General features: G+C 56.0%; 1 protein-coding gene across 3 annotated transcripts in view; it reads left to right on the top strand.

Moving 5' to 3' along the window:
- Positions 1-23,007, top strand: part of PLEKHN1 (pleckstrin homology domain containing N1) — a 29,171-nt gene extending 6,164 nt beyond the window's left edge. The window contains exons 3-17 of one of the 3 annotated variants that reach the window (XM_074560368.1): positions 2,294-2,440; positions 2,807-2,887; positions 4,779-4,866; positions 8,437-8,561; positions 10,015-10,164; positions 10,562-10,642; positions 15,331-15,400; positions 15,858-16,012; positions 16,705-16,803; positions 17,330-17,581; positions 18,634-18,786; positions 19,536-19,745; positions 20,610-20,658; positions 21,051-21,264; positions 22,724-23,007. In XM_074560368.1, the coding sequence (XP_074416469.1) occupies positions 2,294-2,440; positions 2,807-2,887; positions 4,779-4,866; positions 8,437-8,561; positions 10,015-10,164; positions 10,562-10,642; positions 15,331-15,400; positions 15,858-16,012; positions 16,705-16,803; positions 17,330-17,581; positions 18,634-18,786; positions 19,536-19,745; positions 20,610-20,658; positions 21,051-21,244 (1,854 nt within the window). In that variant the 3' untranslated portion in view covers positions 21,245-21,264; positions 22,724-23,007. Of the gene's footprint in view, positions 1-2,293; positions 2,441-2,806; positions 2,888-4,778; positions 4,867-8,436; positions 8,562-10,014; positions 10,165-10,561; positions 10,643-15,330; positions 15,401-15,857; positions 16,013-16,608; positions 16,804-17,329; positions 17,582-18,633; positions 18,787-19,535; positions 19,746-20,609; positions 20,659-21,050 lie in introns of all 3 variants that reach the window. The other 2 variants (XM_074560367.1, XM_074560366.1) reach the window with 2 other exon arrangements.
- Positions 23,008-25,203: the final 2,196 nt, after the last annotated feature.

Genomic DNA, 25,203 nt, shown 5'->3' with positions numbered 1-25,203 from the left:
CTGGGAGCCGGTGTTGCTGCTTATCGCTGCATCCGTAATTTCATTACTTTATCCTCTCCCCCCTCCCTTATCCGAGCTGTGTTTTGTTATTGCTGCCACAGCTGTCAGGTGATCAGTTGCTCTTTGTTCTGACAGCGGCTTGTAGCACAAACATAATCTTTCCCTACGCTTAATTGCCTCTCAGTGAGACCATTAATGGGCAGCCAGCAGGTTCCCACCTCCAGGGGAGGAGCCGGGTGCGTGTTGGTGGGTGCTGCGTGGAGCTGGCTGGCAAAGCTGGAGGGAGCCTTTGAGCAGAGAAGGGGTTAATGCGTGTCCCAAAAAGAGTTACCTAAATTCAGTGATGCCCTGGAAGGAACCCCAAGCTTTGCAGGTGAAAGGGTCCCGACAGCATTAGGTTCCTGTTACTGGTTCAAACAGGATTATAGAATGTTTGGGTTTGGAAGGGACCTCTGGAGATCACCCCGTCCCACCCCCTGCCAGAGCAGGGTCACCCACAGCAGGTGGCACAGGAACGCGTCCAGGCGGGGTTGGAATGTCTCCAGAGACGGAGACTCCCCCACCTCTCTGGGCAGCCTGTGCCAGGGCTCTGCCACCCTCAAAGTGAAGAAGTTCCTCTTCATATTCAGACAGAATTTCCCGTGTTCCAGTTTGTGCCTGTTGCCCCTTGTCCTGTCACTGGGCACCACTGAGAAGAGTCCAGACCCATCCTCTTGCCCCCCGCCCTGTAGCTATTGATGGGCATTGATGGGATCCCCTCTCAGTCTGCTCTTCTCCAGGCTGAACAGCCCCAGGTCCCTCAGCCTTTCTGCAGCAGAGAGATGCTCCAGGCCCTTGGGCATCTTCACAGCCTCCGCTGGACTCTCCCCAGCAGTTCCTCCTCTGTCTTGAACTGGTTCGCCATCTCCCCCCTGGCCCGAGCACTGATGATGTCCCCGGCGTGGTTAGCAGAAGGGTTAATCTCATGCCGGAGGGGTGAGTCATGGAGGCCCCAGCAAGACAGATCTGGTTAGCTCTGCTGGCTCTTCATTTATCATGGGGCTCACGCAGCTGTCTCCTTGGCACGGGGCGTTGGGAGCGGACACAGGCGGGCCAGACAGGCTGGGCGGCGGGGAAGCACTGCCTGCTCCATCCCTGCTGAGCCCTGCTCGTTCCTGGAAATGCTGTTTGGACAGAAGCGTACGAGTCCTGGGGAGCCACCACGACGCCCTGCATCCCAGCTCTGGCCACGTCCTCGCTGGAAGCATCCCCGAGAAATGCAGCCACCAGTGCTTGGAGTGGGATCCCACCGAGGTGGCCACAGCCTGGTGACCGAGCAGCAGGGCAAACCTTGCCTCTCCCACCTTCCCTTCTCTTTATCTTGGGCATGAATATCCCAGAGTCCGTGATGCGCTAACGCTAAAGCTGATATTTAAGAGTCAGATACGCAGGTGGGGTGTAGACCTGGGGAGGGGGAACAGTGATGTCCGTGGCCTCGCAGGGATACAGCCCTTCTCTTCTCCCCAAGAAAATCAACCAACCCCCAGAAATAAAAGTGTCCTTCCCAGAGAAACTGCAGGGAGAGCTTTTCAGCCCTGGGATTTCAGCAGCATCTAGGTAGCGCAGCTGCAGCCCCGGGACGGTGAGCGGCGGGGTGCTGTAGGGGTGTGGGTTTATGCCGTTGCACAGAAGGAAGAATTTCCATATAACCAGAATGCAGGAAAAAAGGGACACCCCCCCCCCCTCCTGATCCCAGCCCTGAGTATTATCTCCTCACGTCAGCCCCTGTGCTTGCTGGCTTCCCTTAGCCTTTTTCCCTGACAGTGGAGCAGCTTCATGGCTCAGGGCCTGGCAGCTGCTTTTATGGCTGTGGGACTTGTCCTCAAAAGTGTCTGGGCACCTGAAACACCAGATTCCGCCCGGAGAAACCGAGGGATCCGAGCAGATGGGAGAGCTGAGGAAACTAGTGTTTGCTTCGCCGTGATCGGTCCTTGTTCCAGTGCATTTCATTAGGATGGCAGGAGGTCGTCCGCGGAGTTGGGAGATCCTAAATGTAGGATGTGCTCCCGCACACCCTCTTTCCCAAGCCAGAAAACCTCCCTTTAGGTCAGTATCTCCCCTGCCTAGGGAGGACAGCCCCCCAGCAGTAACGGAACCCCAGCTCCACGCTGGCATGGACACCCAACAACAAACAGCCTGGGGCACCTTTCCAAGGAAATCCTTCTGGGAAGATGTTCTGGGAATGTCTCTTCCAGACATCAGGCCCCCCACCTCCCACCGGCTCTGATTTGTTTTTCCTGAATCCTTGGTGCAGAGTATTCAAAACCAGGAAAACCAGAAAGAAAACTTGGACCAGAGGTTCCCCAGCCTGTTCAAGAAGGGACGAAGGAAAACGGTTGTCAGGAATTTGGGCAAAATGATCTATTACTCCAAGGTCAAGTTTAAGTTCCAGCACTGCCAGGTAAGCTGCGGCACCTGTGTGTGGGCGTTTCTCTTCCCAGGCGTGGAGTCACCCATCGGGACTGGGAAGTAAAGGATAATTCTGGGAAATGTGACTCACGGAGACTTCCTTGGGCTACTGAGTTGGCCCGGGGACTTCTGCACGGGTACCGGTTGGCACCCACCGGCTCCCATCCCAGTGGGGACCTGGGCCGTGCTTCCACGTTCAGCTGCCAGGCTGGCAGCAGATCCACCAGCGGGGATGTGGTGGTGGCCCTTGGATGAGCGACCGTGGGCTTTTCTGTGCCCAGATCAGTCTGAGATGCAGAGGGAAGCGGGGAGGAGGAAGGTGTCCTGAGATAAACCCTAAAACCTGTCTTTTCTGCAGGAGGTGAACGACTGCTTCTTGGAGCTGTTCCAGTCTTACCTGTACTTCCAGTCTACGGGCTCCAACGGACTCACCTACCAGGTAGGGCATCTCCCGGTCACGCCGGGGCAAGCACTGGGGAGTCGGGCAATATGGGCAAGCTGGGGGCACTGGGTGGATGGGATGGGACAGGGCAGGGGGCTCTGCTCCTGGGGCTGCCACTGGCCTCCACTAGGCCATCTCCGCAAGTCCTTTCCCGTGGATGCCAAGCCCCTGGGGGAAGAGAGCATTTCTTCCTAGGGACTGGAGCCAGACAACCCCAGACCCAGCCTGGGTCCTTGTCTGTGGGCAGACAGAGGTGGGACAGGGGCTCGTGCAGGGCTGGCAGGCAGGACCAGGGACAAGAGGCGTTTAGGCTACCTGGACTTAGGGCTACCAAGATGCTGAGGGGACTGGAACACCTCTCTGATGAAGAAAGGACGAGGGATTTGGGTCTCTTCAGTCTGGAAAAAAGACGACTGAGGGGGGGCCTTATCAACACTTATACTGAAAGGGTGGGTGTCAGGAGGATGGGGCCAGGCTCTTCTCAGTGGTGCCCAGTGACAGGACAAGAGGGAACGGGCACAAACTTGACCATGGGAAGTTCCATCTCAACATGAGGAGGAACTTCTTTGCTGTGAGGGTGGCAGAGCCCTGGCACAGGCTGCCCAGAGAGGTGGGGGAGTCTCCGTCTCTGGAGACATTCCAACCCCGCCTGGACGCGTTCCTGTGCCACCTGCGGTGGGTGACCCTGCTCTGGCAGGGGGTGGGACGGGGTGATCTCCAGAGGTCCCTTCCAATGCCCACTGTTCTGTGATTCTGTGCTTCTGTGACTTTGTGTAGAGCACCAAGCAGAGAGAGCTGTGCCTTGGCAAGGGTCAGAGCTCCTGTCGCTCCGAATCCCACTGGCCTCGGTGGACTTGGCCCTGGCTTCTGAACCAAGGGGGAGTTCTTCATCTGCAGGGCAAGAGAAAGCGGCATGCGGGAGAGGGTGGAAAGAAAAAGCTGAGGTCAGGCTTGGGGAATCACGCTGGCAAACCCTTCATCAGTCTTTTAACCTGATGATGCTGGTAAATTACGAACAATCAGCTGTTTTGCACATGCGGCCAAAAAAAAGTCACAGCCCAACAAAAAGGAAGCCCTGAACGTGCTCTCCCTACACGTGAGTGAGTAACTAAAGCTGAGCATGGCTGTTTTGTAGATGGTCGTAAGATTTGTTCCTTTTAGAAAGGATTTATTTTCTTCTAGATGACTTGAGGTTAATGCAATACGCCAATACCATCTCGAGTCACCCAGCAAGCCAGCCTTCAACTGGGAAGAGACGTGTCAGAATGCAAACAATATTACAAAATCTCCCATCTGCTTTATAAACAGTTACTTCGATTATTAATTCTGGAGGAATTAAAAAGGAATTAACGTGCCAGTGCTGGCCCTTAGACATTACAGCAATTAGCATCTTTTACAGTCCTTGTTTAGAAAGCTGAAGACAGGGAGCAGAATTTGTTATCTGTCCCCGTGCTTCGTTACAGCGGGACTCTGATGAACGGGAGTACAGAAACCGGACAGCTGGATTTTGCTTCGTGGTCGTTTCCATCTTCTGGCTTGCTTGTGTTAAACCAGCAATGTGGGGTTTTTTTGAGGTTTCTCTTAAAACTGAAAGGCTTGGAATACAAAGAACGTGGTTTTGCCTGCAGGGCAGCTGGTGACCGCAGCACTGGCCCCGCGGAGCCCGGGGAGCTGCTGAATCTGCTTCCTCTGGGCAGCGTGCTGGATCGAAACCCCAGATGCTCCCCCTCGGGGCAGCGTTTCGCAGTCTAACACCAGGAGCCCCAGCAACCTGCTGGTGCCCAGGCTGGACTTCCAGTCTCCTACGGCAAAGGGGCACGAATTGCAGAGCCTGCCTGCGGGCTGCCCCCCCCCCCCCCCCAGATAACAGTGTGTTCTTCTTACGCAGGGACTGCTGCCTTTGAAAGAGCTGCATGTGTGTGAAATTGGGACTGGGAAGAGCACCGGGCAGGAGGATCACGCTTTCCGCATTGCAGGTTGGTGCCTCTTTGTTTGCTTTGGTGCGGAGAAGAGAGGGTGCATGGATCACGCCTGTCGCCGCTCTTTGTCCCGCTCTCACCTAGTCCCAGAGAAGAACCACTTTGTGAAAAGAGGTTGCAGAGAGCTGCAGCTTTTCCTCCCAGCATTTGCTTCTTCCCCTCCAAGGCTTCCCTGCTCCTAAACACCTGAGCAGTGATGCCCAGGGCTGCAGGCAGGGAAGGGGCTGGAGTATTTATGCTTATAAATACTGAAAGGGTGGGTGTCAGGAGGATGGGGCCAGGCTCTTCTCAGTGGTGCCCAGGGACAGGACAAGAGGGAATGGGCACAAACTTGACCATGGGAAGTTCCATCTCAACATGAGGAGGAACTTCTTTGCTGTGAGGGTGGCAGAGCCCTGGCACAGGCTGCCCAGAGAGGTGGGGGAGTCTCCGTCTCTGGAGACATTTCAACCCCGCCTGGACGCGTTCCTGTGCCACCTGCTGTGGGTGACCCTGCTCTGGCAGGGGGTGGGACTGGGTGATCTCCAGAGGCCCCTTCCAACCCCCACCGTTCTGTGTCTCTGATTCTGTAACGGCAACGCAGAATAGGGATGGTCCATGCTCCAGCGGGTTCGTGCTCCTGGTGACACTTCCCACCTCTGCCCATTCATTTGCTCTTTGTGCACCACATTTGAAGGAAGGAGTGGAATAAAACTCCTTCTCCCACCTCTTGTCTCTCGTCCCCGAGGCCGGGGAGTGACTCCGAGCAGGCACGCATACAGCCCAAGGCATGCAGGATGGGCAACAGTGCCAAGAGGTGACTTACCGCCACCAATAATGCCAGGCTGGTGCTACCAGAACCCAGTGTCACGTCACCAACTCTTCCCTTACCAGCACTCCGGCCTCCACAAGCTTTTTTAAACTTTTCTCCGAGTGATCTTGCTTTAGAAAAGTTTTCCCGGGATGACAGCCTGTCTGCAGCCTGGCCGGAGGCTTCTTTGGGCTTAGTCACTGCTGAATTACAGCAGTCGCAAGCCCTTCAAGAGTAGTCGTTACAGCATGAACTAAGTAAATAACCCAGTAACGACACAGAGCCAAGAAAGCTCATTTGTGTCCTCGGCCCACTGTCGGTGTGCTCTGGTGTCCTCTGTTAGAGAGAAAGTTATGCAAAGGCCACTCAAAAAAAAAAATTACATAAATTGTAAAAAGGAGCTGGTACAACCCAATCCGTTAATTTTGAGGACTGCTGAGCTGTGGTCGGTACGAGGCAGGGCTCTCCAGCCCTTTTTGGGAGTCTGCAAAACGAAGGAAAAGTTCTCCCAGGCATAGCCTGTCAGGGGCGTCTGCGCTGGGGTGGATGGACTTGTTCTGCTTGTATTGAAACACGCAGGAGCGTGGTGGGGTGGAAAATTGCCTCGAGCTTTGTTGGGGTTGTGTCCTGCTTAGGGAAAAACGAGCCAAAGCCTTTCTGACAGAGTGCTGTGTGTATCAGGCAACAGGGACACAAAGAAACCAGGGAGGCGGCGATATTTAGGATTGCCAGATGAGTGGAGGAGTTCTGTTTTTCTGCTAGAGGGGGGGAAATCGAGGCAGGGAGGGGATGAGAGACTTGTCCGTGGCCCCGCGCGGGGTCAGGGTGGGTGTCTCTTGTCTCATGACTCTGAGACACAAAAGACACCCATCCATTTTCTTGAGAAATCCTGTGGCATCAGTAGTTCCCCCAGAACTGCACTTCCTAGGGTAGTTCGGTACGTGGGAAGATGCCGGCACGATCGTTGGAAGTGCAGAGGTGGAGCGGGAGAACGAAGCCCGGCAGCGCGCAGTGCCGCCCTCGGTGCCATGGCACGGAGAGGGGGATGGCGGCTGGCCATGGCCTTGGCTTTGGGCTCCATCTCTGGCACAGCCTCTGATGCTGATGAAGTTGCTGAGCACCTTGAGTTACCTCGGCCTCCTCACCTGCAAAAGTGGCAGCTTTTTTTGTGTCTCCAGACGGAGAGATTTGGGTGGGAATAAACTGCTGCTGCCCCGGGAAGGGGCTTTCTCGCTTTTTCCTCTGGAAGCGCTCGCAAGGAAAGAGGAAGGACAGGGCAGAAGGAAGGAGCACGAGGGCCGGCACAGGTTGCTCAGCATGGCTGTGTCACGGCCCGGCCGCAAACGTGCCCTTGGGGCTGAGGGAAATGGCAGCAGCCGAATTAGCAGCAGCCGTTGGGGCTGTGCGTCACATCTCCCCAGCAGCTCCTTCCACCAGCTCCGGGCACGTCTCCGGCTTCAGGCTTAGGCAGGAGTTTCTCTTTTCTCATTTTCTCTTCCTTTGGGGCCCTGTTGAGATGCGGCAACACAAACAGCCCTCGGGGTACGTCTGAGAGGCTGGCCTTGGAGGAGGTGGCAGAGCAAGCAGTGCCATCTCAAGGGTCATGCCCCACCGGCAAAATTCCTGCTGTCTGTATAAGGGCCTGGATGCCCAGGGACATGTTCAGAGCTGCCGGAATATCTGGGTAACGCTAGCACCTTTGTACCCTTCCTAGCAGTTCTGTAAAGTAGGGCATCACCTCATTTCCATTGCAAAGACAGGGAAACCAAGGCAAGAGAACTCCAGAGCCACAAGGTACATAGACACTTGGATGCCCGGTAAAGCCCGACACCTAATTATTGTAATGGGTCTGAACGGAGTGACTTATGAAAAGTCACTCAGGGAGTGTCTGCCTCAGTTTCCCCAGCTCTGCTTTGTCTGTGTTTAGTGCATTTCCTGACAGACACATGTGTTTCAAAGTCTTAATTAACCGGTGTTCATAAATAATGCAGGAATTATGGGATGAAGGGCTCCACAGAAGGGCAAAGTATCATGCTTATCCAGCGCACTTGCTTATCTGAATACTTCCAAGTGCCGCAAAGCCAGCTCTGACTGAGCATGCACCAAATATGGTTTAATATGAGATCACCGGTAAATTATTAATCATAACATACATTCTGCAGCCTGCCATAAATTATTATTAACGTCACTAGGTTATGTTAAGCGAATGATAGCTGGAAACATTAAAATCAATAAGATATAGGGCTGTTCCTCCCTTCAAGGGTATGTCTGAGAGCAGCTTCAGCTCGTCTGGCACAGATTATATTTGGTGAAGCAATAAATAAACAGTGTCAGAGAGCTACTGATGTTCTACCGAGCGCCAAAGTGAAACTAGGAAACGCCATGAAATGTTTGCGTTGGGTTCGGCTGTCTGCAGCAGCACGCTTGTGGTAGTCTCTGCCCGCAGAGATGCTTTTCACAACCTGTTGGGGGCTTTGAAAGCTGAAATCCGCCCGTTGATTTCCAGCTTGACTGTCGTGCTGTCTCTGACTTTTGTTCTTGGCCTGGTTTTGGGCTGAAAAGGGGCGGGTGGTCGGAGCTAGATGCGGCTCCCCAGCAAGCTGATGCGAGGACACGTGCCCAGGGTGGCGGCAGGAGGGACGGGAGCCAGGCGTCAACAGAGCAAAGGACTCGCAGGCAACCCATGGCGTGATGTGCCGAGCACAACAGCTCTGGCTTCTTGATGCTGCAATTGGTGCCCTTATCTGCTCAGCTCATCTCGTGTCTCGCATACCTAGGTCCGCTGCTGAATCCCCTTATCGTGTTTTGCCCTACTGAGTCAGAGCTGAAGCAGTGGCTTTATCACCTGGAGAAACAGATCCAGCTAAACGGAGGAAGCCCTGCCTTGCCCTTCCTCTCTCAGGTTGGTGTCTCGGGACGGTGCTCAGCCGTTTCTCGTGCTGTGGGCTCAGAGCTGTACGACCGGGACCGGCTGGGTGGATGCTGCACTGCTCCTGCTGCCTTCCCTGGGAAGGATAATCTCTGCAGCCAGCCTCTCTCAGCCATTTTCGCCACGCTTCTAGGTGCTCACCTTCCTCTTCTAGAATCCCGAGTCCCCCACGGGGCTCTGGGTGCCTTCTCCAGGCAGGAGAACTGGAGCAGAGGGCTGGGCATGGAAAGGCAGAGGGGCTCTGGCTCCGCTTCCAAATGCTCCTCGCTGTGCTGGCTGCTCTTTCCAACTGTTGGTGTGGGGTTAACTCCCGGCACAATCGCCTTTTCCCAGGCCAGATGCTTGTGTGCTTCGCCACACCGCTCAGGGAGCTGCCCCTCTGGCATGGCGCACAGGGGTTTTGGTGCCACTTGTACCACTTCCAGCAGTTGCCGGGGCTGTGTACGAGCTGTAATTCAGCCCTTCTGGCCCATGGCCATTGACCTTCTCCACCAGCAGCACGTACCAGGGCAGCACCGTGGCCACCCCTTCAGTGGCCCCGGCTGCTTGCTGCCCAAGGCACCTACCTGTTTGCCAGCGCCTGGAGCTGGCCCTGGGCAATACGCCTCGCAGCTCTCGCTTCCTTTAGTTATTCCACCACCCCTAAAATAGCCATGGATAGACACGCTAATTACCCACACCTGACAGACGTGATCTTGCTTGGGAGCTCCTCTCGCCGTGGAGGAACCATGTATTTGTGTTCAGGTGTCCTTAGGGGCTTGGGTCTGTGCGACCAGCGCCGGGGCGAATGTGGGATTTCGGTCTGAATGGCAACCCCAAAGGTGCTCGGTACTGCTGAGACCTGGCAACAGCTTGCTGCATGTGTGTCCGCATACAGCTTGCCTTTTGTGCGGTCTCCTGCGAGGGAAGGGTGGAAGAAGAAAGGCTTTAAGAGTGCCCTGGCAGGGGGTGGGCGCTGAAAGGGAGACCTGCGACCCCGAGGTGCCACCACCACAGCCTCTGAAGGGTCAGAGGTTTGGGTCTGCTTCCGAGAAATCCTCACGCAGTTGGCTGCTTGTGCAATTATCCAGCGTTTACAAAACATTGGAAGGAGGAGACTGGGACCCGGGCCTGGAAAACAGGACCAGATGCGAGAGACCTGTCTTCTCCCCCAGTCTCTGCAGGGTGTTTTACTTCCCTCCCTGCCTCCATCTCCCCGCTTGTAGAACAGAGGTGTTCCCCTTTGAAAGGCAACGTACAGATGATGCTAGCTACCAAGTACGGTTATTCAGTCCCAGCTGGAAAACTGGCTCCTGCACGGATTTATTTACTCTTTCCTGCTTCTGCCATGCTTGAAAAGTGTCCTGGGATGGGTGGGCCACGCGCTAGCTAAATGCTTAGGGGAGGATGTGTCTATCCCGCCTCTCAGTTCTGCTCCTGTCCCTAGAACGACTGGAAGCAGAGCTCCATGGGGAAAGAGGAGCTGCGGTGGTCCGTGCAGAACATGCCTGTCCAGGACTGGAGAGGGACCCAGCGGGAATCCCTAGGCGATGTCCTCTGTGTTTCCAAAGTGAAGCTTCAGCATCTGCCTTTCCAGGTAGGACACATCTCTGGGGAGCAACCTCCTGTCAGCACGGCTCGGAAAAGGCAACGGACGGAGTGGGTAGTGCAGACTCCTGCCTACCTGCTCCGATAATCCAACGGGGCCCTGAGGGGTCATTTTACCCACATCCCAGTATATGGAAAAAGGTTTGTTATGTCTCCTGGGGCCAGGCAATGGTTCTTGGGGACAGCATGTGCATAAGCATTTGCAGGACAGGTCTGGGAGCTGGAGCTGGCAGGAATCTCAGTGGAGCCCTGTTGCAGGGAAGCATCTCGGCTGTTTCCAGAGCCTTTGCCTCAGACTGCTGTCAGAGAGATGAAGGAAAGGGCTCTCCAGACCTGAGCCCTGCCTGGCCGTTCACAGGGAACCCTCTTCCTCTTTACTTCCCAAGGAGCAGCACGACCGGCTGTTGGTGCTTTACCCGTCCACGCTGGTGATAGTATCTGAAGAGCGCAACACCCTCTGTTTTAAGGTAGGTTCATTTTGGAGCACCTTCCTCCTCTCTCCCATCCATCCGCAGCGGCGATTTCAGCACTTCTTTGGCTTGTTGCTCCCCTCCCCCTGGGTTCCCTGGTGCTCCTGGTGTTGGCAAGGGCTTTCCCCCCGCGCTGCTCCGTTGCCAGCTGGCAGGTTGAGCAGGCAGCGGGGTGTTGCAAGCTATCTTCCCATGAGAAACACCTTGCCCTCCTACCAAAGCCCGGGGGGAAAGGAGCTGGCTGCCAAGGAATCCAAGTCTCTGGGAGGAGGGAGGCTGGCATGTTTCTGTGTGGTTATGCTGGCAGGGAGCCTGGCTCACTGGCTTGAGATGGGAGCTGGAACAGCCCCAAAGTGTCCCCATGGGGGCTCTGCTTCCCAAGCCCCGCTCCGTGGGACCACTTGGAGCAGGTAGCATCCTGGCAGCACATCTGATGCTTGTGGTGAGAGGCAAAGGCTGGTGGGCAGAGAGGAGAGGCTGCTGCTGCCGCTCTGCGTTTTCTGCCCTTTCCCTCTGCGGGACAAGGGTCCTGAGCCACGTCTGGGCATGCCAGCGGAAGGGCCGACAAGGACGTGGAGGCCTGAGTGCCCCAGGGGACGTGAGACGAGCTTCCCTAGCCCATCTTGGCTTGTAGGAGCAATGCTGGGAGCCTCAGCACAGACGGGCCCTGGGAGCGCATTGGCATTGCTCGCAGCCTGAACGGCCCTTAGACTTGATTGCCAACATCCATCTTCGACATTACTGCAGTGGCTATTAAACAGCCCTGTGTCTTTCTGGCCCTGTTTCTCCCATGCTGGAGCAAACGTGCCAAAAACGAGCGCTGAACTGTCTGTGAACCTGCCCGTGCAGCACCCCTGGCTCACGGCGGAGCGGAGCTGAGCTCCTCGGCAGGACCAGCATCCTTCTGGGTCACGGAGAGAGGAGCCAGTGACAAGGAAACCCCACAGAGATTGTGAAATCCAGTGTGAACTCACTGGGGTCCTTCACATGATTTCACCATGCCCACATCAGGCTCCGAGCCATGTAGGCTGCTTTTAATTCCAGGGCTACCCCATGGGAAGAGCTGCATAGAGCACCTCGCTGGCCAGAGGAGATGGCTGTGCCTGTGACGGGGTGTAATGGTAGGACACGGGGGTGTAATGGTAGGACACAGGGTAACGGCCTCAAACTGAAGAAGGGTAGATTTAGGTTGGATATCAGGAAGAAATTCTTTGCTGTGAGGGTGGTGAGCCCCTGGCCCAGGTTGCCCAGAGAAGCTGTGGCTGCCCCATCCCTGGAGGGGTTCAAGGCCAGGTTGGACGGGGCTTGGAGCAACCTGGGCTGGTGGGAGGTGTCCCTGCCCAGGGCAGGGAGTGAGACTGGATGGTCTTTAAGGTCCCTTCCAACCCAAACCATTCTGTGATTCTGTATGAGGAGGGACATATGCCAGTGAGAGCTCTCCTCCATCCGGGGAGACCTTAGAGCCCCTTCCAGTCCCTGAAGGGGGCTACAAGAAAGCCGGGGAGGGGCTGTTTGCAAGGGCACGGAGCCATAGGACAAGGGGCAATGGTTTAAACTAGAGCAGGGCAGGATTAGGTTAGACATCAGGAAGAAGTTCTTTACACTGAGGGTGGTGAGACACTGGCCCAGGTTGCCCAGAGAGCTGGGGGAGGCCCCATCCCTGGAGACATTCAAGGCCAGGCTGGATGAGGCTCTGAGCAACCTGATCTAGTTACAGATGTCCCTGCTCACTGCAGGGGGGTGGGACAAGATGGCCTTTAGAGGTCCCTTCCAACCCAACACATTCTGTGATTCTGTGATCCCCAGTGCAACAGCCGAGGGTGTTTCCAGCTGGTGGCTTGTGTGACACACCTCAGACAGAGCTTGTTTTCGGGAACATGTTGTTTGCAGCTCCTGGGAATGGGGCACCACGTAAGGGGGCCTTGGGCTGGGCTCTCGGATTAACTCATCTCTTTTGAAACCTTAAACCAGATTTGTCCGCCCTGGCCGTGCAATGTTCCCTTCCCACGGTGCCAGAGCGTTGGTCCCCGGGCGTCTCGCTCGCTGGGGTAATGGCAGGGCTCCGCGCAGCCCAGCGCAGGCAGGAGGTGATTCACCAGCCTGTGACACCCCGGTGGGAACTTGATTTTCCACAGGCATGTCAGGGCACGGGAGCCTTCTCCCGGGGCTTCTGCAAATTAACTTCCCTTCCCTGTGAGCAGACGCTGAGCCCTACAATTTGTGTGTGAAGGAATAGCCCGGCCCTTTTGTTCTTCGGTTTCATACAAACCCACAGGAGCTGCCGCTGCCAAGTTTGTGTGTGGGACGGGGAAGGGGAAGGCAGGGGCTGAGCCTGCCGGGACGGGGCTCACCCAAAGCAGCAGGCTCTGGCTTACCGCTGGTGGGAAAAAGCCCTGGGGAAGGCGTAAATCAGCAAGGGGGGAGCTGCTGGGGGTGGGGGGGACAGGTTCGTGCCCTGCCCAGGGAAAGCCGGAGGGGCTTTCTGCAGCCGACTTGTATGTTTTTTTGCGGGATGCTGCTGCGCTTCCCCCAGTGGGACTCCAGCCCCTGGGCGTTTCAGCCTTCTCCTAGGGACACGGGGCTGTCACCGTAGGGAGGACGGAGCACCGGGCACCTCGGGGAAGCCCTGCGCAGTCCTCGGTGGCAGGAGGGCTGGCTCAAATGTGACGGAGAGGTGAGGAGCAGTAGGAGCAGCACCGGCCCCTCCACGCGCAGCCCTGCAGCGCCTGCGCCAGCTGAAGCGTCAAAGTCCACGAACGTTGCCTGAGCTTTCCCTCCCAACGTCAGCCTTCCCGGGCTGCTCAGCCCATAAATCACTTTCTGCACAGGAGAAATGCCGCGGAAGCCTGCGTGTGCCCGCGGGCTGTGGCAGAGAGGCGGCTGGCCAGCACAAACCACCGGCACCCGGCCGAGCTCCGCGTTTGCCTTGTGGCAAAGCCCTCACGTCGGCCACGTTCCCCAGAGCCTGTGCAGCTGGGACAGCTTGGCAGCGAGGACGTGATGAGGGCTTTCTGCTGCTAGACACCTTATTTTGCAGCCTGTAAGCTTAGGCAAATGAATCCTGACCGATTGCACCGTCAGCTCAATGACAGGGCTTCGCTCCGGCTTTCTGTGCCTTCTCCGCTGCCGGGCATCGGGGAGAGCAGCGTGGGGTAGGAACTTCATTTCGTGAGCTGGGAACTTTATTTCCTGTGCTCTCCCCAGACCCTGTGTTTGCCACCCTGGCCAGGAGCCATTGCCACCAGCTGCCCCTGCCTAGTGCTTCATGCCCACAGACATCCAGGTGAGGTGACATTAGGGTGACATCCAGGTGAGGTGAGCAGGGGCTTAAGGAACAGATGAACTACATGTCACTTGGTTTCCCACTGCTCACAGAAAGAACGAGGTGAGAATTAAAGGCATGAGCTCATCTGTGAGAGAGTTCCAGCGCAAAATCTGCTTCAGCTCTTCTTGTTCCTTTTCCATAAGGAAAATTCAGCTTGGGGAGCCCCAAAGAAAGAGGAGACCTAGATCCTAATTCAGTGGTGACAAACCCTTGGCCCTTCTGCCAGGTTGCCCATCACAGAGAATTAAACTGTCAGCGGTGACACCTAAAGGACACTTAAAGGTGCCACTGCTGCTGGGCAGCAGAGCAGGGCTCTGAGGATGGGCTGAGGATGGGATGCAGCAGCAGGAAAGGTCTGGGTGCTGCCCATGGATGTGAGTGCAAGGGCACTATGGCACTTAGGGGCAATAGCACACGGTATCTTCTAAATCCATTTTTTTTCCGGGGACAGGCTGCTTTAGGAACATACATCGGTGCCTGCCTGGAGCGAGCCCCGCTCCGATGGCAGGAGTGGCGTTCACAACTGTGCTGCGTAGCACAAAGGCTCACGTTTCAGCCGCTGGCATTTCCAGGGCTCAACCCTGTCTCTGTAAGACTTTGGAGGGTACGGATTGTGGGGATTCCTGTTCGCAAGGCTGGAAGTCCCAATCCAGCAACTAAAACCTTGTTCGGGACCGTGTTTGCAAATTTTTCTGGAGAAGTCAGCTGTTAAACTACGGGAACCTGTTGAAAAAGGGGTCTGGAAGGAAAAGGGGTGTTTTTCTGAGCTTGGTTCTCAGGAGGGACTCTGTAAGAACAAAGTTTACAGAAATGGCTCGTGCAGTCACACTGGCTTCGGAGGCTTCCTTCCCGCAATAAGGGAGAGAGCTCTGTGAGTGGGGAGGGTGAGTTCGGTGGGACACGGATGAGTCAATCTGCTGGAGACCGAGTTCTCCAGCGCTCCTGTGCCCCCCACCTGTGAGGGTATAGAGGCACCCACGTCCCTACCCAGATGAGCAGCAGGTTGGGTGCCTCTCGTCTCCTGCAGACCCAGCCTGGGGGATTTAGGCACCGAGCCTTCCCTGGGCATCAAGCTGCACCTTCTCCTCACGCCGCAACGAGAGCATCCAGGCTCCTGCCAGCCTCCTCCATCCTCACTGCCGGCCCTGCACGGGGGGCTGCCCTCCTCATCCTCCCACCTAAGCTTCGCAGTCGGCTCCTAAAGCCTCTCGGCTTTAGGGAAAGCTCCTGTGGAACCAGAGTTTCACCTGCCAGGTGCCTGCGGAGGCTCCAGCCCTCAAGTGGGCAGGGGCAGCCGGGTTGTGTCTGTCTGTGAGCTGTGCGTGGCTGCGCGGTCCTAAGCCTGCTTCTCTCTCGACAGGGCGAGCTGCCACTCAACGCCATCCAAGTGCTTTTTGAAGAGAACGAGAAAACCTCCTTTTTAATAGAAGGTGCGTGTCCGGCATGCCGAAGGGTGGGCTGGCAGCCGCCGCCGAGGTCTCTGGGGTTGGGCTGGTTTCGCTGAGCTGCCGTGGCCACCTTCCTGGCTGTGCTCGCTCCCGTCGGCACCTAAGCTCTCCGAAATGAACTGCTTGGAAATCTCAGGCCGTCTGTGCCCTGGCTGCCCGGCGGGGAGAGGCTGTGAGCCAGCAGCAGCGCTCGTGTGGCTGCACAGGTTCCCCCTCCCTTAGATCTGAGCTGTGTTGGTCCCCGTCCTGCATTCAGCCAGCTGCAAACGCGCAGCACCCAAGGCAGAGCATTCCCATTGTCCCCGCACCGGTGTCGGGGTCTCCAGACCCTGGGAGAATGTGGGGAGGGATGGAGCAAAGGGAATCCCGTGGGTTTCTGAAGGAAGCAACGCGGGCTGTTGATCGAAGCCGGTAACAGCAGTGAGTGATGTTTTTCCAGGCCGGCTCATCAATTCGATCCGGGTGATCTGCCGCAGCTACGATGATTACCAGGAGTGGCTCTACTGCCTCAAAACAGCCCAGTTTCGAAACGCCGACTCCTCCCTCTCCGGATCAGAGAGTTTCTCGGGATCAAAGCCACCACACCCTGGGCAGGTAACAGATGCTGTGGGTTTGCGTGGTCATCAGTTGATGTCTCTCGGGACTCCCATCTGTCCTATCTCTGGCCACGTGGGTACTCTTGTGACACAAGAGACTTTGCTTCAAGTCCCCTGCTCAAGGGCTATCATGAAGCTGCTGATCCTTGCACATTGCTTTGAAGCCCTATATTACATTATATAGGATGGATTATATTAAATTCCTTCAAAAGCAGGCCCCTGGCCATAGACTGTGACAGCGTTGTGCAGTGAGGCATTGGCAGAAGGACATCAACAGGGTCTTGCAAAGAAGGGGAGACCCACCTTGCCACCACTGCAGCTGGGATGGGGTCAGGGTGCCTTCACCCCGCTGTGAGCCTTCGTCATGTGTCCCTGTCACCCTGCAAGCTGGCTTCAGCCACCCACTCAGCCCTAGAGGGCAGCAGACCACTCTGCAGCGGGCACGGCTGCCGTGCGGGCACAGCTGGGACCCAGGGAGGTGGGCATGGAGGGCTGGGCTCCCCCAGATAGGGCTGGGCTCCCCCAGGTGGGGCTGGGGAGGGATGCGTGGCGGGGGGGCTTGTTCCTATGTGCTGGTCTTCTCCCCCCGTCTAGTTTGCCGGCAGCGGGAGAGGGTCGCTCACTTCTGATGGCCGTACAAACTCCTGGGCATCAGGAGGGAGAGTGGCCACCTTAACACACCTCTCCCAGAACAGCGGCTCTCTCCCCGACGGACAGTCCTTCGTGCTGATGCCTGAGAGCAGGGTGCTCGAAGACCCCCTCTCCTCTGGCTATTCCCAGCCTCTCCATGTAAGTGAACCCCCCCAAAGAAAGGCACACATGGGGGGACAGATGCTGCCTTTGAGCAGAGCGGTCTGTCCTGGATGGGATGAACTCGGGTGGTCCGTGTTTGCTACGCGGGGTGGTCCGTGTTTGCTACGCAGCGTAGCAAATCTGCGCCTGGAGCCTGTATTTGTCCTGGCTCACCTTTGTCATTGCTGATAAAGGACAAGTCTGCCGAAGGGTCCCATGCCAGTACTCCACTCTGCATACGTATTGTTGGTACTGATTGCAAAAGGGAGGGCAAATGGGACTGCTCAAAGGTCAGCAAATCCCAAAGTAAAAGCCGGCGGGGTGGGTGGGAGGTGATGGGCTGGGCAGGTCTTTGCTCTGACCCCGTGCAGCATCCGTATGTCCCGGGGATGGGGAGGAGCACGTGGGGCACGGGCCCAGCCGCAGGACCATGCAGATGCGGGGGCATCCCTCGCAGGGGAGGTCTGTGTACCTGAGGCTGGGCTGAGGAAAACCAGCTCCGGGCTCCGTCTTCTTGTTTCAGTGCCTGGCACACGCCAACTGGCCAAGCACGGGGCTACCCGCACAGGACCTGCGGAGGGGGGGCAGTGCCAGAAAGTCCAAGGGCAAATGTGGCCAGCAGTTACCCAGCCAGGACACGGAGAGGACCATCTGCAGCCTTATTCCTGAAAACCCCAACGGCGAGCTCCTGTCCTCGGTGTACAACGAGCCGTACTCCATCCACAGCTCGCAGCATCACCCTGCAGCGCGCCCGCCGCACCTGGACCTGAGCAATGTAAGGGGCTGGGACGCGGTGGGGACGCCCTCCTGCCCGGGCAGGGTTCACCAGCAGAGAAACCGGTGCACAATTTGCGTTTTCCTTACCCCTGCTTGCAGGGATAGCTGTCCAGGTGCTCTAAGGCAGGCACGAAACCCGTTTCCATTTGAAAATGGCCCATGGGAGGGGAGGTTAAACACAGCAAATGGAGCAACGTCTCTTGGAGCCCTGAGAAGCTGGGCAACAATTCCTGAGGCAACCAGTGCTCTGCAAGTGGGAGTGTTATTGCTTCATAGGACACAGCTGCCTTTTCTTCTGAGGGCTTCCCAGCATGTGTCCATCACCGGTTTAGTGTGCGATGCCACGTTTCCCTCCCCTCAATGAGTGTGCATCTGCCCTATACCCAGGGAAGTCCCCTGGCTGGCACAGCCGGGAGTCAGCCCCGCCATCCCTCGGGGCTGAGCGGCGTTTGGGACTCGAACTGCAGGGAGATTCCCCACTGCGATCCCTGCTGGAGACGAGTTGAGAGTAGGGAACACAGAATCACACAGAATCCCAGACTGGCGGGGGTTGGAAGGGCCCTCTGGAGATCACCCCGTCCCACCCCCTGCCAGAGCAGGGTCACCCACAGCAGGTGGCACAGGAACGCGTCCAGGTGGGTTTGGAATGTCTCCAGAGACGGAGACTCCCCCACCTCTCTGGGCAGCCTGTGCCAGGGCTCTGCCACCCTCAAAGTAAAGAGTTTTTTTCCTTGTGTTCAGATGGAATTTCCCGTGTTCCAGCTTGTGCCCGTTGCCCCTTGTCCTGTCGCTGGGCACCACTGAGAAGAGTCCGGCCCCATCCTCTTGCCCCCCGCCCTGTAGCTATTGATGGGCATTGATGGGATCCCCTCTCAGTCTGCTCTTCTCCAGGCTGAACAGCCCCAGGTCCCTCAACCTTTCCCCAGCAGAGAGATGCTCCAGGCCCTTGGGCATCTTCACAGCCTCCGCTGGACTCTCCCCAGCAGTTCCTCCTCTGTCTTGAACTGGGGAGACAGCATGTCATGTTCCTGTTTCAATTCTGCCTTTTAGCTGAGCAGATGGAGCTTGGTGGGAAGTCAACCCTCGACAGCTTCCAGCTCCCTGGAGAAGCCGGCCATGCCCCGCTCCCCCTTGTACGCGGACCCCTATACGCCCAGCTCCCCCAGTGCCCGCAGCGTGGCAGGCTCCAGCTTCCTGCAAGAGGTACCCTGCGCCGGTTACGGCCCTGACTCAGCACACAGGGCTTTTGGCTCCAGAAATCGTGCCTCGGGCCATTTCTTTTCCTGCTGTCTGCCCCAGCGGGATGTGGAAATACATTTCGGGGTGGGGCAGGGCACAGCATAGTTCTCTGGGGTTTTTTTTTCAAGCCAGGACAGAGTCAGAAGGGAACAGGTTTCCCCTGTCTTATCACTGGATGCCAGCGTCTCAACAATCCCAGAAACCACAAAACAAAGGCAGAGACTGAGATGTCATCCAGTCTGCAGAAACTAGAGCTGAGTCAGACACGGAGACCACTCTATCCACCCCCAAAAATTCCAGCTGTGATAACCAAGTGCCTATTAAAGGCTACATTCCTAGTTTTGCGCATCTCTTGGGAAAAGCCTGTTTCTGAGTCAGCATCCTCCAAGCTGCTGAAGTCCTCCCTTCCCTCGGAGGGTTCTTCTGACTGCCCTCTGTCCTTCCCCACCCCCTGAGGAACCAGTCGGTTCCATCCTACTACCTTCACATCTGGCCAGCTTCCACTACCTCTGTGGGTCATTGCGAGGGACCCACAGCCGTTCTTCTTTTCCCTTCAGTTGGTTGGAATATAGTAGAATTTGCAAGGTAGGCTGAAAAATCTTGGTTTGCCTAAGTCTGTTCACAGCAGGGCTGGCTTACTAGTGGGGAGCAGCAGGTCAGCATTCCCCAAATCTCCACAGCAGGCATCAAATCTAGATGTTTTTTTGGTTAAGTTCCTACAGTGTCATGGACAGATGGGTTCATCACAGGCGGATGGATTCCCAGCCCTCCCAGTAGCCCAGCATCTCTCTCTGCAGAAGAGGAACTGCCATCCCCTGCCCAGTGGTCACTGCAGTGAGGTGCCAGCGGCGCCCAGTTACAGCCCACCCGGCACCTCATGCCGTCTCCAGCTGCGGCCTCCTGATGCTTCTTATCTTGAAGAGGTGAGTTTGTAAATTCCGTCCTAGTGTTCCACACTCTGCACGCTGCCAAGAAGGCAAATGGCATCCTGGGCTGTATCAAGAAGAGCATCACCAGCAGGTGGAGGGAGGTCATGCTCCCCCTCTGCTCTGCCCTGGGGAGGCCACATCTGGAGTGCTGGGTCCAGTTCTGCGCTCCCCAGTTCAAGAAGGACAGGGAGCTGCTGGAGAGGGGACAGCAAACGGCGACCAAGATGCTGAGGGGACTGGAACACCTCTCTAATGAAGGAAGGATGAGGGATTTGGGTCTCTTCAGTCTGGAAAAAAGACAGCTGAGGGGGAATCTTATCAACGCTGATAAATACTGAAAGGGTGGGTGTCAGGAGGATGGGGCCAGGCTCTTGTCAGTGGTGCCCAGCAACAGGACAAGAGGTAACGGGCACAAACTTGACCATGGGAAGTTCCATCTCAACATGAGGAGGAACTTCTTTGCTGTGAGGGTGGCAGAGCCCTGGCACAGGCTGCCCAGAGAGGTGGGGGAGTCTCCGTCTCTGGAGACATTCCAACCCCGCCTGGACGCGTTCCTGTGCCACCTGCTGTGGGTGACCCTGCTCTGGCAGGGGGTGGGACTGAGTGATCTCCAGAGGTCCCTTCCCACCCCCAGCATTCTGGGATTCTGGGATTCTGTGATTCTGTGAATGCATGGCGAGGGTCCCGGCTTGCCTTTCTCCAGGCTGGAAGAGTGGTTGGTTGCAGCAGGGCTCTGAGCCCTGTGCTCTGTGATGGGGTGCATTTTTGGGAGCACCAACGAAGGGCTGATTCCTCATGTGCCATGTCCCAGGACTGCAGTGCTAAGTCATCCTCATCAGCGCATCTCTTTCTTTTCAGGTCTCTTCTCTGCAAGAGGAACATCTGGGCCCTTCATTGCACCCACCAGGTGAGACTCTTGGGATGCTGCTTGGGACGCTGCAGCCCACCCTGCCTCGCCGTGTCTGTCTCCGTAAGCGTCACTCAGAGCAGGGCTGAGGGAGCGTGGGGACTCATGCGTGCCCTGCCTTCCTCCTGCTTCCCCATGCTGGGACCGAGCCTGTCACCCTGCCCCTTGCCTGTGGCTGTCTGGTGGAGGCCATTGCCTTGGCTTCCACTCACTGCCACCGGCTCTGGACACCCATCACACGCGGTTTGTTCTATGACACGCTTGCAACTTCCACCGCTTTGCCCAGTTATAGCAATTTTGCTGACCCCGTGTGTTCCCTCTGCAGCCAAAGGAGACTCCAGCCCTTGGGTTGCTCAGCAGCTCTCTGAGCGCTTCGGTCTGTTTTTCTGCAGGTGGGAATTTTGGCACTTACGACCTGCCGGACGCCAGCTGCCCGAGCCCTGACTCCCCAGCCTACCACGACTATGCTGAGCTCCAGAGCTTCCAGAGCGACTTCAGCTATGACAACCTGTGGGAAGCCGAGGCCAAGGAGCCGGGCACCCCGCACGCCTCCCCAGCCCCCGGCCAGCAGTTTTACCAAGCCTGAGGGAACTCCTCCATAACAAGGCACGGAAAAAAACCCCGGGCTCTTTTCTCACTGGGTTTCCCTCCAGGGTGAGGAGCCTGGGGCGTACAAAGCACAAGGCTCTACGAAATGTCCTGGCAGGTCCAGAGTTCAAATTTCTCCCCTAAATCTGTGGATGGGGCTAAAGCACAAAAGCTCTGGAGCTGGAGGAGCAGCGTGTGTGCCGTGCTAAGGAGCACGCCCTGCGTCTGCCCCAGCTCGGGGAGCCCTGGTGAGGGAACGGCATTGCCCCCCTGAAAATAAAAGGAAGAACAAAAAAGCTGGTCAGGCTCCCTCAGCTAAAAGGAAGTGAGGGTTTAGATGGAGCAATCGCTCAAAGGCCGAAGAAAAGGGCTGGGTTAGTTTGATAATAATTTTTACCAGAGCCCTCAGGCTGGTCACTTTGAGGATGCGCCGATCCCTGAGAACAGCTGTTAAGCCAAACCTTGTCCCATCGGGCTCTGAAGTCAGCAAAGATGCATGAGATGTAAGGTTGGTAGCAATAGCTGTGCTCATAGGATTGTCTTCCTGCAAGATCAGACTTATCTGACAGACATGGAGAGAAAAAAAAAAAAAAAATCCCGATCTGGGCAGAATGGGATATTCTTTCCACTTTATGCAAAAAATTCTTTCCTGCCAGTGCTGGTGCCAAACCATGGTGGTGACCTGCAACGTGATGAGCCTGCCGCCTTGGCAGACGGAATCAAGAAATGTGCTGCCAGCAAATATGCCAAGTGGCTTGTGGTTACCAAGGTCTTCCCTGGAAAGGATGCCCTAGAGTCCTCTCGCAGGGGCTGCCTCCTTTCCTCCCACCCCTCTGCACGTTACCGGACTCGCACTAAACACTGCCTGGGAATATCTAGGCAGGGAGGGAAGGAAGAATATTTGCTACAAGCCAAATTCACTACGGCCATAATGCTCCGGTGATCAGAGCAATGCCATCGTGGGCTGCCACCTCTCTCTTTTCCCCTCCCGAGCAGCAGCAAGAGCAGGACACAAACAAGAGGGGACAGAGTCTCAGTGCTATTGTTTTCCAGCCTCTTAAGCCAGATCCTTTAGCACATATAAGGTCAGCAGCAAATCCAAATGTTTTTACCTGAGGCTCTAAATTCTTAACCTTTGTTCCCTAAAGAGGCTGCAAACCAAACATATTAGCAAAAAATCTCAATTTTCATTCTTTCACTGGTGCAAACAAAACAATCCCGGAGCTCTTTGTACTTGAATATCTACGTATTACATTGTACTTATATGTTGTTGTTTTTTTTTCAGAAGGTGTCTAACAAAGTTTACATGCGAGGTTTGAGTGCATTATATGTATTTAACGTGTAAATGTGGCTGAGTTGAAGATCTATTTAATTTTCTAGCTGTGGATGGCATTCAGTACTGTAGAATGGGCAGCTGTCTGCACATTCGTGTGTGTGTGTGGGTTTGGGTCTTCTAGCTGTTATTGTTTTATTTCAGGTTTACTCTCATTTGGGGAAGATTTGTACCTAGTAACTTAACCCCCAAAGGATCTATTTATTCGAACAAAACGGCCCTAGGGAGGGTCGGAAGCGCATAGTGTGCTGGGAGGCAGCTGTGCTCACGAACACGCTGACTTTGAAGACGGTCATCTTGATGTTTTTAATTGGGTTTCATCAGCGATATCTGCAACGCCTCGAAAGGAAAAAGCCCCTCCCTATTGCTGTAAAAGTTCCCTGGTGGATTTCTGTGAGACTGGACTATTGCAATACACATTCTTCTGGAATACTGTTCTTCTCTCTTTCTTTGCCATCATCTGGTTTAGGGGAGGTGAATTTTTGTCCGCCGTGGCTTCCTCCCTTGAGGACTTTGGGTCCAGGAGGATTTCCAGGGTGCCGACTGTCTCTAGTTCAGGTCAGGCACTTGTAAACACCTAATCCGAGAGCAAAGTTTCCCCTGGCTAGAGTTTTAATGCCAAAGCGAATCGGACTTTGCTTCAGCCCTGCCTTCTGGGGGTCTTGGAAAGGTGCTCTGTAAAAATCCGTGGCGGGGTCCAAATGGCGCTGTGCCCTGGTGCAGCTGGGAACGGTGGTGCCACGCTGTGAGTCGGGATGGTCTGCGCTGTCTGCTCTCCATGCCGGGGGAAAACTGGGTGAACAGAGTGGGACTGGGGTCAGATACGGAGCTGAGCCCTCTGCGGGCTGCCAGCTGGGGCAGGCTTTGGCTCTGCCTCTGCCCTTTTGTCAGTCTGACTGTGATGGTTTGGGCCGAAATGGCCACTGAAACGAATGACAGATGCTCTCCCCCATGCTCTCGCCTCACGGCAGCCGCTTTCTAACGAAGCCAGTTGGGAAGAGGAGCTGGCCACGGCAGGGGCTTGCTTGGCAAGGAAATATTGCCTTGAGGACTGCATCCAGATGCCTGCAGGCCACGTCTGTCCCTGCATCTGCTCTGGGCAGAAAACCAGGTGTCCTGGCTGCCTCCGCAGAGGGTGATCGCTGCAGTTGGGTAACCTCTGAGGGCTGGGAGCAGCAGGGCAGGCAGAGGGCTTGTCATAGAATCACAGAATGGTTCGGGTTGGAAGGGACCTTGAAGATCATCCAGTGCCACCCCCTGCCCTGGGCAGGGACACCTCCCACCAGCCCAGGTTGCTCCAAGCCCCATCCAACCTGGCCTTGAACCCCTCCAGGGATGGGGCAGCCACACCCCGGTGGCTGCTGGAAGGCAACAACACTTGGGAAGGTGGAGGGTGTTTGTGCTGTGGCCAGAGGTGCTCAAGAAACGGAATAACAGCTCTCCCAAGCTGCCATGTGTTGAGCGGTGACAGTGACACGCACACACACAGGGCCACCGGTAGCAAGGTGCAAGACCCTGCTTTCAAAACTCTACAGAGACAAGACACAACTTCTAAAGCGATTTTAAGCCCAGTTCCCAGAGTGGCAACTTTCCTCCCCGGCTCCATCTGGGCTAAATTTGTCACTCTTTCAGAGGCTGCCCTTTCAACGCGCAGGCTGCTCATTTCTCACGCTTCCAACGCGCCTTTGTGCGCAGCTGCCGTGGTCTGTTTGGCTCTTATTTCGGGTCCTGAACTCCCATCTCTCTGTTCGTGCCTCCACCCCTGAGTTACTGCCCTGTTCCTGCAGTACTTCTGGGGCAGAGCATAGCTACTTCCAGCCCCTGCCCGGCGCGGAACATAGCGTTTCGGGATGAAATGCGAGCGTGCCCTTAGCAAACGGCCACCATCGGGGACTTGTACCAACAGGGAGAGCGGTTGTGGGTGTAAATAGGACCCAAGGGTCCCGTCCCTGAATGCTGCTGGCCAGTTGACCACTACAGCCCTGCCGTTTCTTCACTGCTATCCTGCAGGAATTAAGGGTTGTGATAACAAACTGCCACTGAAATGGTTACACGGCGCCTGCCATACGAGCAGCTAAAGGAGTTTTACCCTTTTCCCCAGCCCCAGCTGGGTTTAGCTCCCCTAGAAGAAGCCCTTCTTCCCGCTCTCCCTCTATCTGTCCCTACTTTAGAAGACTGTACAGCTTTGCTAGGCTGGTATAATTGGCACAGAGCAACTTATGAGTGCGTACAGGCCCTACAAAGTTTCCAAAGCAGCCCCCATACGCACCAGCTTGGTCAGTTTGCACAGCCCAGCGCCTCAGCACAGCTCGGTTTCCCGGTTGAGCTGTCGGTTTTGCTGGCCATTGGTTTTCCCCTGATGGTTTCCTCTCCAGATGCTGACCCCGGCGGCTCCGTCACAGGTGGGGACAGGGCTGTGTTTGTGAGCTCTGTTCACACACACCTGCCTTTGTGACCGTGAAAACCCCCTTTCTCTTGCTTTTGCTCCGACACACTTCTCAGCAGATTCAGGATTTAAAAATCGAGGGTTTACTTAAAGCGGCACTAGATGTCTCAGTGCAGCTGGAATTAAAAAGGAAACTGTACTACCTGTAAACACACAAACTACCTCTCTTCTCCTCAAA

The sequence above is a fragment of the Larus michahellis genome, chromosome 16 (assembly GCF_964199755.1).
Source record: "Larus michahellis chromosome 16, bLarMic1.1, whole genome shotgun sequence".
Taxonomy (NCBI): Eukaryota; Metazoa; Chordata; class Aves; order Charadriiformes; family Laridae; genus Larus; species Larus michahellis.
The sequence above is the reverse complement of the archived record's forward strand: the minus strand, read 5'-3'. Positions and strand labels throughout refer to the sequence as shown.